This window comes from Phaethon aethereus (genome assembly GCF_964289735.1).
Source record: "Phaethon aethereus genome assembly, chromosome: 15".
NCBI lineage: Eukaryota > Metazoa > Chordata > Aves > Phaethontiformes > Phaethontidae > Phaethon > Phaethon aethereus.
In genome coordinates this window covers 4,715,645-4,728,388 of record NC_138591.1, presented here as the reverse complement: position 1 = coordinate 4,728,388, position 12,744 = coordinate 4,715,645, and the positions used below count along the sequence as shown (strand labels likewise).

General features: G+C 44.1%; 1 protein-coding gene across 1 annotated transcript in view; it reads left to right on the top strand.

Annotated features, from left to right (window-relative positions):
* SDK1 (sidekick cell adhesion molecule 1) overlaps nucleotides 1–12,744 on the top strand; it is a gene marked incomplete at its 5' end in the record, with an annotated part of 412,638 nt that overhangs the window by 376,149 nt on the left and 23,745 nt on the right. Inside the window, 3 exons of the mRNA XM_082006804.1 lie at nucleotides 8,046–8,161; nucleotides 9,595–9,781; nucleotides 10,582–10,719. Of these exons, the coding sequence (XP_081862930.1) occupies nucleotides 8,046–8,161; nucleotides 9,595–9,781; nucleotides 10,582–10,719 (441 nt within the window). The remainder of the gene's footprint in view (nucleotides 1–8,045; nucleotides 8,162–9,594; nucleotides 9,782–10,581; nucleotides 10,720–12,744) is intronic.

The window sequence follows — 12,744 nt, the reverse complement described above, 5'->3', positions numbered from 1 at the left end:
CAGCCCTGCTCTACTTGTTTTCAGTCATCCTGGGATATGCGAGCAAAATGTTCTAAGTATTTTCCTATGGGTCTCAACTCCCGTGGCTTTGCCTCCTCTGTACAGCTTTGCTGTGAAGCCAGCTGTAGAGAAACACAGTTGGTTTTCTTTTCTGACATCTGTTTGCTGTATCCGTCGTCAGTCATGGAACTGGAGGCATTGCAGGTTGCCTGTTGTAGACTGAAAACAAAAAAGTTGCCATTTTTTCTTATGAAAGTATGAATTAGCAATATTCGAAAACATTTTGGCCACGAGAGTCCAGACACACAGGTGTGTAGGACCACAGTGGTGAACTCAGGGATGCTATGACTGCAAAATAAACCAAGAAAGAGAAAACTCTCACTCAGAGTTGAGAAAATATAAATTTAAATCTCTCTTTCCCCAGGAGCACAAGATCACAGTCTTCTGTAGGGTCCCTGGGTTCCCTGACCATTGCAAATTGTAAATCCTAAATTAATCCCTCATGCTGGTCAGCTACCCAAACTTGCATTAAAGCCACAGTGAAAGGTTATCGCAGCGGCAGGTCTCACCTGCTCAGTTTGACTTTTTTTCCAATATAGCTTTTAACATTTGGTATATGGCAAACCCAGTGGAGATTCACCCTGATTACTTGATATGCTCTCTTGACTTTAGTGGAGCAGAAGGAGTTGTTGGTGCTTATCAGGCGTTAGTAGGTGCCGCCGTTACTGTTAGTGAACATTAAGTAGGTGCTTTTGTCGGCTGCCGTGAACTTGTGGTATTATACTAGAGTATGGGATTCACAAATTATAATGAGTGGAACATGGCTATAAATGAAGGAGGAGCAGTCTTGGGAACCAGACAGCCTGGGGTAATAGTCTGAAGTAGGTAATTTTGCCTCTGTCTAATGGGTAGACTTTTTTATGAGGGTTGAGAGCGGTACTTTCCCACCCTCCCAGTGCTGCTCCCGCTCCTCCCGGTGCATACGAGGGAGGATCAGGCCAGAGTATCAAACACTCAGGAGTTCTTCACCATCCCTTGCACCCTTGAACAACCTTCAGTGCCTCCCGGGGGGTGAATCTGCGCTCATCAGAGCTGACATTGCTCTCAGTTACACAATTTTGACACTGGATTAGCTCTACTAGCCTTAGCAGAGCTAACCCTAATTTGCATTGATGTAAGTGAGAGGGGATTTTAGCTCGTAGGTTTATGCCTGTATGTTTGTTTGTGCATACCTAATACTTGTCAGACTCTTGCTGTTCCTGCTCGTGGGTGCGTCTCTGCTGACTGATGGGCTGCTTGCCTGTGTGTGATCATAGCCTTGTTGACACAAAAGAAATAGAGGAAAAAGCTCATTTTATTATTTTCCCCCTTCCTGTTTTAACCACCTGTATGCCCTTTGCAGAGGCAGTCTGACAGTTCTGTAAGGGCTTTACTTATGGGCCAGGCGCTCTCAGTCCCTTGATGGATAATCTCAGTACGCAATGTGATAGCCTATTTTAGGTTTGTATCAGCTAAGTAGAACTGTGGGCTTCAGCAAAAGAAACATGTCGTTTTTGTTTGCAGGCAGGCTCTATTTCGCAGCACTGCTCCTTGAGATTCGCCTTGGTTGTGGGCATTGCAATACGATCACGGTAACTTTTTCTGCATCGCTCAGGTCATGTCTATCCCATGAATTGCACGTGGAACTGGACTGCACATGGCTCATTAGGAAATCTGAACGCCATATTAAAAGATTAGTAATCACAGCAACAGTGTTTTCATCACCGCTGGAAGAAATGGTGAAGGACAGGATGAGAATTAATTCTGTTTAAGTCACTTGCCAGTTTATGAAGGTTCTTCATGAATAAGTCATATCTGTGAAGGTTTCCTCAGAACACGATTGCCTCCTCAGTTCAGAAAAATGGCATTGGCAGATAACCTCCTAGAATCTGGATCCATGGAAAGGATACTCCATTTCTAGTCTTTGTTTCATTTCAATGTTTTTCCAATATGCACAGTGAATGTCATCTCTCCCTCTGTCCTCCTTCCACCCTCACCTCCCTCTCATATCTCTGCAAACGGCTGAAGATGTGCCTAGTCAATGGTGGGAAGCTTCCCAGTGCTAAGCAAAGAAGCTGGGGATGTTATTTTTGTGTATCATTTGCATTTGCTCTTTTTTATGCTTTTTCATGACGTTAATACCCTTAAAAATTTGATGTGGCAAAACACAGCTACTGTACTAAGTATAATATACAGGGAGGGGGCCATGCGTGTGCCTACTCAGGTAATATGACACAGAGTAAAGCAATCGTGGGTGTGCTAAATTCCCAAAGCCCCTATCCTGACAGCTATTCTCTTTCTCCTCTCCACCTCTTTTTCTCCACCAAGGTAGGTTTGTCGGTTTATCTTTCTATTTTTTTATTAGATTGTGCTCCCTCATCATCAGTGTTCATGAGGGTGAGAGAGATGATGTTCAAGTTCTTCTTGTATTGACTTCCACCAGTGTCTTGTACACTAGGAAACGTTTCCATTTCTCTTACACTGACCTATGCAACCATGTAAATCAATACATATCTCACATATATCAACATCCCTGACAAAAGGAAAAACTTCTTTACTGTGAGGATGACGGAGCACTGGAACAGGCTGCCCAGAGAGGTTGTGGCGTCTCCTTCTCTGGAGACCTTCAAAACCCGACTGGACACATTCCTGTGCAACCTGCCCTGAGTGATCCTGCCTTGGCAGGGGAGTTAGACCAGATGATCTTCAGAGGTCCCTTCCAACCCCTACCATTCTGTGATTCCTATTAAAACCTGGCTATTTCCTTCTGCTTTACACACACTCACACCCAGTAGGAGGTTGGGCTTCTCAAAGATGGGGGAGACCAGATTGTTCCTTTCCTGAGAATCATTTCTAGTTGCAGGGTAATACAAGCCTGCTGAAGTTAGTAACTGGCAGAGCACTAGGTTTTGGTGCCAAATTGTCAGGAATAAGAGGGCAGGAGCACTCAGGTCCAATGTTAGCAAGTGCAGTTGCGTTGGAGGCATTAAGACCCACATCTATTGTACATGGGTCTGCCTGTTTTATTGCATCTGAAATACATCTGACTAACACCAGAAAGTGCAGTCCTTGGAAAAAGTACGCACTTCCAACACAAAATGTAGCCTAGCTTAAAACAGCCAGAAATTGGTGGGAAACATCTTTTACATTCTAAATATAGCTTGTGCCGCTTTGTCACAGCGGAAAGCAGCTTCGCAGTAGCTGTTTTTGAAGCACAATTAACTAATCATTATTGAACTAATCAGCATCGCTCACGCAGCATTCCTGATGGCACAGAGGTACTGCTGCACAGGGGAAGCGTTCCTCGCTCCCACCTCTCTTTCACCGACGCCGTAAGAAAACGGCCAACAAACACTAAACGTTTTTCTCTCACGCTGCTTTTCCTTCGTGGAAGGAGTGACTGCAAACATCTGCAGATACGCCTCTTCATTCTTTCTTGGGAAGAACCATGCTTGCGTTCCTTTTCTGAGCCCACGCTACAAGAAAACCTCTTGCGTTTCGCTTTGCCCATTCTGCAGATCAGCCTCACTGTTTTATCTTGTGACCTTCTGTTTGTTTTGTTGTGTTTGGCTTTTATAATCCACTTAACTGTTGCTTATCTATGCTGTAACTTGAGGGCGGTGGCTGCAACTGGAGAAGAAACAAACTGTTCTCCGTGCCAGTGCAGGGACAGAACTTCAATATGGCGAGATGGTTTAGGCTAGACATTTAAAAAAAAAAACACAAGAAGAAACAAAAAAACTGAGAGTTATTTTAAGAGTTATTAAAACAGGGATATGCTGGTAGAGTGTGTGTGGGGATGGCAGGGGAATCTGGAAAGAGGTCAGTGGTCAAGATTGCACAAACATCTGACCAGCCAAGCTGATCCCGGTGTGACGCAGGAGAATGGCTTGTCTGAGGGCTCTCCAAATCCTTTCCAGCTCTGTTTTCCATGACTCTGTGTGCCAGGAACCTGCGTGTAAACTTTGGAGGTGCTGCATGCGTGTGCTTTAATTGTCAGCACATGCTACACTGAATATTGCTGTGGCTTCTCTCTTGTTGTTACTCACTAGGTAGATAAGATTACAGCTGATATGTCAGAACATGCCGCAGCCACCCCTCCATTATAATGTGTAGACATACAGATTAGAGGCTTTTTAAGCCTGGAGCTGTCTCTTTGTTCTGTGTTTATGCAACATATTGTGCAATGAGATTCTGGCCTCTAGGTGCTAGCACCAAAATGCAAATATATTGATTACGAGGGAATAAAAGCAGGCGTGTTCACAAAAGCATGCTTTGATGAACTGGGGGGAAAATGTTTGCTACATAGAAAAGGATCAGAGGTCTTTACAAAGCAGAAATTTGCTTGTGATTGTTTGGAACTGTGGGATCAAGCTGATGCACAGAAAATCTTCCATTTCTTTCACTGCATTTTTCTCCTCATTTTTTTGCCTGCATGTTTATTTAAATGACATGAGTATTGGGGAATCTTGTCCCAGACTTGTCTGTGAAGTTCCTGACATAATACTGGCATTACAGAAACAATTAGAAAATCAGTAGAGGAGAAATCTTCTGCTACCCAGAAACTGGAGCAGATGTAAGAGCAGCAAGGAATGCTTCATAAAAGCAGTTTTTAAGTTTACCCACTGAATCACAGGATTTGTAGCCTACCACGTGCATCGTGGCAACTGTCACTAAGAAAAGGAGTAGTAGTTTCGTATTGATGAAAAGCTCTCGGTGCCACTCAGCCCAGAGAGCAAATATCCCAAGCAAGAAGCGAGAAAAACGAGGGTGAACCTTCTGCACCTCACGGAGCTCTGGTGCAGGCTGGCCACTGGGGATTTTAAGCACCTTCTCTTTAAAGGTTATAAGCATTTGCAAGCTCAAATTGACTGCAGTGTGAGCAGAGGCTGTTCAGTACGACTGGAAAATGAGGGCAGTGATATATTTAAATGTGGATTTAGATGTGTAACTTTATTCATGGGCTCATTTTGACTCTTTTGCATTTCCATGTAGATTTGTTGTCTTTACGTGATCCTGCCATCATCATCCCAGTCCATACATGATGATGGTTTTTTATTAATTACTATACAACCTGCTCAGCCTTTCTCCATTTTGGCTGTCTCCTTGAAACACTCTCAATCTCAAGGGTGAATTGAAATCAGAAAAGAAAAGAAATGTTTACAGATATCTGCATGAGATTCCAAGACAGGATGCGTGCACAGAATTAGACTTCATGAATACATACTTTTTTTTCAGGGAAAGTAAAATGCTTTCTACCTGCCAAGAGCTGAGTTTGGACCCTCAGGGGTCTGTGTCACTCCTGCTGTAGTTGATAATGTCACTAACACCTAAAGCAGTTTGAGGTATGCAGCTTTAACCTTGCTTTTTATGTATTTGTGATTTCAACAGCCATGAAAAAATTCAGAGCTCGGTAATCTTGAACTGAATTCCTAGAAGGTAAAAGGCTTTTGAATTCACCTTTAAAAAGTACTTGCTTTTATTGGCACAGGCTGTCCATACATTCAGTTGAATAGTTTGGGGTTTCAAACAGGTAGAGTCTTTAGGGATGTGTTTCCTTCTTTTTGAAGTATTTCTTTTCACCCTTAATGTAATGTGCTGTCTGCACAGAGCCACATTAAGCATCAGCAGCACTTTTCAGCTGTCCCTTGCTGTCAACAAGAAATCTGTGCTTAGAAGGAGGGACACATCAGCCTTTGAAAGATGAGCAGAGGGACAGGCTCACAGGGCACAAAACCAAACAATTTGCATCTCGTCGAGGCTCTGGGGTAGTGAAGAGAAATGTCTTTTTCCACATCGTCTTTTTTTTTTTTTTCTCCTCCCAACAAATTTTCCACCACCGTGCCAGCAAAAGTGCAGCTCCAGCAGCGAGAGTGTCACTGGAGAATGATCACCGGCAGTTTTTAACCATTGTGTTTCTTAGACATGCTCCAGAAAGGTTTGAAGGAAAAGTGGTGTTTTTCTGGCTGCGTACGCCAGCTCTTCTAATGGTCGCATCTCAGAAGCAGCAATTGTTGCAGGCTGGCACATGAGAACCAAAGAAAAACACTATTATAGACGCTGCTTCAGACCTCGATATCGAGAGCACTTTGAAGCTGTCAGCTCAGGACAGACAGTAGTGTCACTACCTAGAAAGAAAATACATTGCTAAAGTGATCCATTTTCTTCTGTGATTGTACGTATTCCTGTTTCCCTGAGCGTGTCATCATCTGCAAATCTCTGAGATGTAGTTTCAGGTTTGCACTGTGTGATCGGTTTGGCCTCGCACTCTGATGTGTGCTGTGAAAGTCTCAAAATCTTGAGATTTTTGGTTCTTAACAGAGCAGCGCTGTGTTGCACTGAACACAGCCAGCCAGCTAGCTGCTCTCTTCGCTCCTCCGCCAAGTGCAGAAGGCAGGGCAGCAGTTAAACCAGTGCACCCATGTGAACAAGCTGTATTTTACTGATGGTCATTGTCACCTCGTGCACCCGCTACATCCAGCCGAAACAGAAGCAAAAAAAATATAATAAACAAATAGTTTTAACTGAGCACCGGGATAAAGGCTATTTTCAATTTTGCTTTTCACATTTTAATTGTACAGCAATAATTTTGCAATAGAGTTGCCAATGGCAAACATGCAAAAGACATTAACTTTATTTATGTTTTGGATTATTAATGTGGCTGTTAAAATTCCTCCAGTTAGTTTTGATTGAATTGTTTTTTTGTGCGATTCTGTCGTTTAATGGAGCGGTAAATAAGAATTTCTGATAATGAGCCCAAGCATCTGTCACAACAACCTGGCGCTGGTTATTAACATTTCCATTAACGGCAGGGTGGGCAGTGATAATATGGAAACCACACAGTTAGAACAAAATAAATAGTTGGTGTCAGGCTGAGTGGGTGTTAATTACTATTTTATTTTATAACTCTGGGGGGAGGGAGTATTGGTGGAAAAGTGTGACTTACGAAGGTCATTCTCTCTAAAGAAAGAAGTCTCCAGAGGAACAGATAACCGGGGCTATCTAACTCGAGTAGTGAATGTTTTATCACTTCTATTTATGGCCCATAAAGGGGCAGAGAGAAAAGAGGCAGCTTTCTCGGGTGGTCTGGGTGAAGGCTACGGCACCGTGAACGCGGAGAAAAGAGAAGCATACCCTTTGCCCTGCCTTTCTCTTCCTGCTTCTGGGGTTTGGACAGGACACGCTTCGGCATCTTTTCTGTAAACAGAACACGTGCTGTTTTGTTAAGACCTGCCGGAGGCAGAGGCAGCGGGTCTGGAAGGCAGACCATCCCTGCTAGCCACCGGGGAAGAAAATCCACCTGCAGCAAGTTGGATCCTGACAAAGGGAAGGATGGTGTGACCCAGGTGCACGCAAATATTAGTTTTCAAGCACAATGCAAAGAAGAAATGCCATCAGAAGCCAAAGACCAGCATATATATGCGAAGGTGTAATCAAAGCAGAGCTAACAAGTAGCAAACTAAAAGCCATTTTGTCATACATAAAATATTAGTTGAATTGATTAGCATCTGACTGGCTTTGGAGATAATCTTAGACAGTATTTTGGCCCAAAGTCTTGGAGCGTTGCAAACAGGCTGTTACAAAGACTTGCTGCTGAGTGAGAGGCCAGGCTGATGGTGGCAAGGGGCTGCCTTGCTCCCAGTTACCTTCAGGAGTGGTCGGTCGGGAGCGCGGTGTTGCTGCCAAAGGCAAGCCCCAACCGGTACCGCAGAATGAAGACAAAATTCCCCATTCTTTTCCAAAGCTGCTGACATGATTGAGTTGATTTGGTGTCTAACCCAGTCCGCGTGGGACAGGACGTAACCACGTCCGGAGGCTCGGCTGTTTCTCGGTCCACGTGTGCTGAGACTTCCCCATGGTACAGCCCCTCCGGGGCTGGCTCTGTTGGCTGACTTGTGGCGTAAACAGAGTCTGTCCTGGGTCCTTCCACAAACGGAAAATTGCAACCTGGATATGAACCAGTTCTGCTTGTCACTATTAATTCTTCTGCCCTTCTTTCTCTCTAGCACCAGTGCTGGCCCCACAGAACATCCAAGTAAACTCCCTTTCTGCAAGCCAGCTGGAGCTCACCTGGGACCCCCCTCCTGCCGACAGCCAAAATGGGAACATTCAAGGCTACAAGGCAATCCTCCTGTTTCTACTGGTTTCATTTATCTTGCTTGGCGTTGCTATTACTTGTGAGATAGAGTGATGGCAACTGTAGTTTGTAGAGCTATAAGGAAAATTAAAACAGCATTCAGACTGCATTACAGAAATGGCACTAAGTCCCAAAACCAAAAGAAAGAGAATGAGATGGGGGGGGGGGGGTGTGCGTGGGGGGAAGTGTGTTGCTATTTGTGGAGGAGAGCGTGGGGAAACAGGGTACGCAGATAAGGAGGCAGCTCCACTTATGCAGGCAACATATCTGCTCCAAAAAGCAACAGACACACAAGAGCTAAGGGTAAGAAAAGTGCTGAAGAAAATTAACTGAGCTTTCTATCTATCAAATGTTACAAACCATTAGGAAAAGCAGAACTTTCTCCAAGCTGGAAGCCTGAGCCAGGTCAGATTTCGGAAGAATTATTTCATTTCCTTAACTCTAACAGAATTAAATCATAGCATTAATTGCATTTGGTTCATAGGAGATGAGCACGTTGCAGAGGCATGTTGTTTAGCTTCTCCAGCATGAGAATGGACCCTCAGAGAGTGGAAATGGGCAAATCTACAAACACTGAAGCTTGGCTTGGGTTCAGTGTCTGGCTCTGCCTCTCTTGATGAATTTAGGTCCATAAGCGAAGAAAAGCCAAGCCAATGTGAATAATCTGGCATCCCTTCTTGGCAGTAACAAGCATCCTTATATATCAATTCATGTTCTTTTTCTTTTGTACGTATATAGACGGCTCTAACAGCTTGGCTTGTAGAGCCAAGGTGGAGTCTTGCCTTGGCTCGTTCTCTCGACTTGCTGGCTTGCTATGGCCTGTTGTAATGCTCTCACTGCCAGACCTGTCCAATAAGTAGGGCTGGCACCACTTTTGCTCTTGGAAATGTCTTCTCCAAAGCCTAATTTTATGGCATCAGGAAAAAAATTATGAAGGGGAAGAATGGGGAAATGCACCTCAAGGAACTGTAGGGAAAGTCTTTATTACCCTCTTCAGGAAGGCATTTGCTTGGCTGTCCTGTGAACACAAATGGTGAAACCATCGTGTGCATACAGAGGTGAATTATGGACCATCATATCGGGACACCACTGCTGACAGGCATCTCCCTCATTTCAGGGAAAATTTAAAAACTGACCTCTCATGCTGCACTCTGGCAGCTCATATCTGCTGTCATTAGGCCATATTCTTCAGCCTGTGCTTTATTTTTGAGTGATGTACTCAGCTACATGGTCACTGGACTTGGGGGGAATTTGCCAAAGGAAGAGAAAAGACTGGGCATGTGGTGAAAAGCATTAGTAGTCCCATTTAACGGAGGAGTCCGGAGCGAGACTGTGCCTTCTTCCTGATCTTTTATAGCTGCAATGCCCAGAAATTTTCTAGGTGTAGGATATACTAAAACATCTCACTGTCCCAACAGATTTATTACTGGGAGAGCGACATCCAAAATGGCACGGAGAAAGTGAAGGTCCTTTTCCTCCCAGAGACAACTGTCCGGCTCAAAAACCTGACCAGCCACACGCAGTACATGGTCTGCATCTCTGCCTTCAACGCAGCTGGGGACGGCCCCAGGAGCAGCCCCTCGCAGGGCAGGACGCACCAGGCGGGTATGGGATCGTTGTCTTGTCTCAAAGCATGGACTTGGTGATGACCAGCATGTAACTGGGCAGTGGCTAAGGGAAATGGGTGGATGCAGGAGGGCACTGGTGTTTAGGTTTAGCTTTTGGATGTGTCATTACATTGTAATGGTCTTGGAAGGGAAAAAAGGGAACAAATAAGTGGACCATGTGCGAAAGCGAGAGATACAGCGGAAAAAAGAATGGACTGGCAGAAGGAGCGATCCCTTCACAAGGTGATTCAGAAGGGAACTGCCTGTAGGTCTGTTTCTGGCCTTTACTATCACACCTGAAAATCTGAAGGAACTTGTTTCCAGTGCTTGCGAATTCCCCAAACAGTCCTACGAGAGAATTACTGTGCTTTTTTTTTTTTTTTTTTTTTTTTTTTTTTTTGTAAGCCACCAGTCAGACTGAGCTGTCTCTGTGCTGGGTGTGACTGTGGTGGGAGCACGCCAGCACAGGGAGAAGGCAATACCCTCGCTCGTGGCTATGAAGAGGAGGTGTTCACTGGGGCTGTATGCTCACGTAGTGCCCTTCTGAGGGTCTTTTCCTTCTGTGTCCTACTGCCTCACTCGCTTCTGAGGTTCAGCTTTGCAGCTGGGTGGCTGCATTTCTTAGGACGGGCTGGTTTTCTGATTGATTGCAGGACATTTGGATACCATTGACAAATCCCATTCTCAGCTTGTTTCATTTAGATTTATGCTGGGCAAATAAACCAATGTTTTATACATATATATGTGTATCAGATTGACTCCTCCTACTGCATTTCAATCTTTTTGTAATCCTTTCAGCACCCAGTGCTCCCAGCTTCTTGGCGTTCTCTGAAATCACTTGCACTACACTCAATGTGTCTTGGGGCGAGCCGACAGCAGCAAATGGAGTCCTGCAGGGTTATCGAGTAGTCTATGAGCCTTTGGCTCCCATCCAGGGTAAGAAAGACCTCCAATCATACATATTCATGGAGAAATGACAGAAAAGCACTGTAGTATCTTTTATCTCTGCCCAGTTTCCTACTTGCTCTCAGCCATTTTCCAACAGAAGCCAGGTGGCAGAGGGTAAGTAAAACAATTCCGCTTTTGCCAAAACTGTTCAGCAAACTATAATATTGTGGAATATAGCTTTTGCCTGTCCTCTCTCATTTTCTTGCACAAACTATATTCTGTGTGATTTGATAAGTCATTTTACTGCCGTCATTACCTGGTACGGGCGAAGAGGAAGCTCAGCCTGAGAGTGCCTGATTGTCTCCCCGCATTGCGCTTTGAAATTGCTGAGTAGGCTCCATCCCAGAATAGTCGTCAGACACATTTGTGTTGCTTATCACATCATGTGTCACTTCTGTTATCGCAAAGATTGCCCGGGCATCAGATGTGCTAGTCATCACTGGTACCACTGCCGCTTTTGACAGGGGAGAATAACTGTGACAGAGATTTAGTTGTTTCTGTTTACATGGAGTTTTCAAGCAGCATTTTTAACCCAGCACTAGATTTAAGCTAGACCACAACAATGTGGTGGCCACAAATGTTTCATCAATTTGCCAGAACAGCAACAGAAGAGGATTTGGCAATTTCTCTGAAAATGAATGTAAATTCATTCCAAAGGTGAATTAGAAAAGATTACAAAGTTTGTGGATGGTCTTATTAATATTTTTATATTCTTGGTAGATGGCCAATAGTTCAATAGGGTGTCCAACTTTGGCAGTGTGACAGCAGGGAGAGTAATTTCAGCCATTGCCAATCCATTTTAAACTCTTTTCCAAAGAAATAAGGATATCAATCACTTGTATTTCCTTCATCTGTAAGGAATAAAGATCTATATTGTCTGAATATCCATGTCTCATGCACCGAGAAAGTTATACTCAGGAATGAAAACATGAGAATAAAAGCACTTTCAGCCTTTACAGCTGGCAGGTCTGAGCACAAATTGCTAATGCAGAAAGCATTTCTAATTCTGACCAAGGATTGAGCACAGGGTATGCAGGAGGTTTGGGCTGTTTGGGCATTTCCTGCCTTTTATTCACTCCTACACAATATTTAAGAATACTTTTTTTCCCCTGAAAATATGGAGGTGTCAGATCGTGTTTTCTCTGCGTGCATTTGACTTAACAGTCTCAGAATCTTTGTTTTCTTTTCTTCTCTTCCCCCTCTGCCCTGCCTGCATGCTATCTCTGACTCCAGTTTGTCTCTCCTCCTGTAGAAGATTTCTGATGCGAATAGGAAGGCTATGGAGGGCTTTTCCTCTGATTCTAAATTTTTGCCTAAATTTATTTTCCATTTTCTACCCAATCGCTCTTGTGCCAACATTTTGCTTGCAGCAAACATAATTATTCTCCTGCCATGATAAGCAATCCCTCCCGTGATGCCATCATTTTCCTCCAACAGAAAAGCCACCTTGCTCCTTTATTTAGAGAGCAAGGTAGAGCCAAACTCATTTGAATATGGAGCACGTAACAGTGCTGAATGCAGGCAGCGAGGCTTAGGGGGCTGGCAGCTGCCAGACCCCACTATCCCGGAGGGTCTTTCCGGCCCTGGGTCTTGCGTTCCTCCATGCCAGCACTACAGTGCAACAATATGAATGGACCAGACCCCCTGGAGCTTTTTTCCTGCATCTTTTGACTTTACACCCATTTGTGATTTTCGGCTGAGCATCCTTGCCATTGTGACACCTCCTGCCTTCCCGCTTACAAGCCACTGCTTAAAACCTGCACATTTTGCAAAACTTTCTAACAGCGCTCTGTTCTTTAGCACAGTGTTCTCCCTGTTTGACCTTTTCTTGTTTAAGCCTTACAGTGTTATGTTTTACACAATAATAGACAACAAAATTGCCCTGGAGCCTTTTTTAACAGTTCCTTTTTTTTGTTTGTTTTTGGAACATAACTTCAAAATGACAAATGCTTCCTGATTTGTCTCGGAGAAATGAAATAGTAGACCTAGGGAAGGAGGGAGCACTTTTACTGC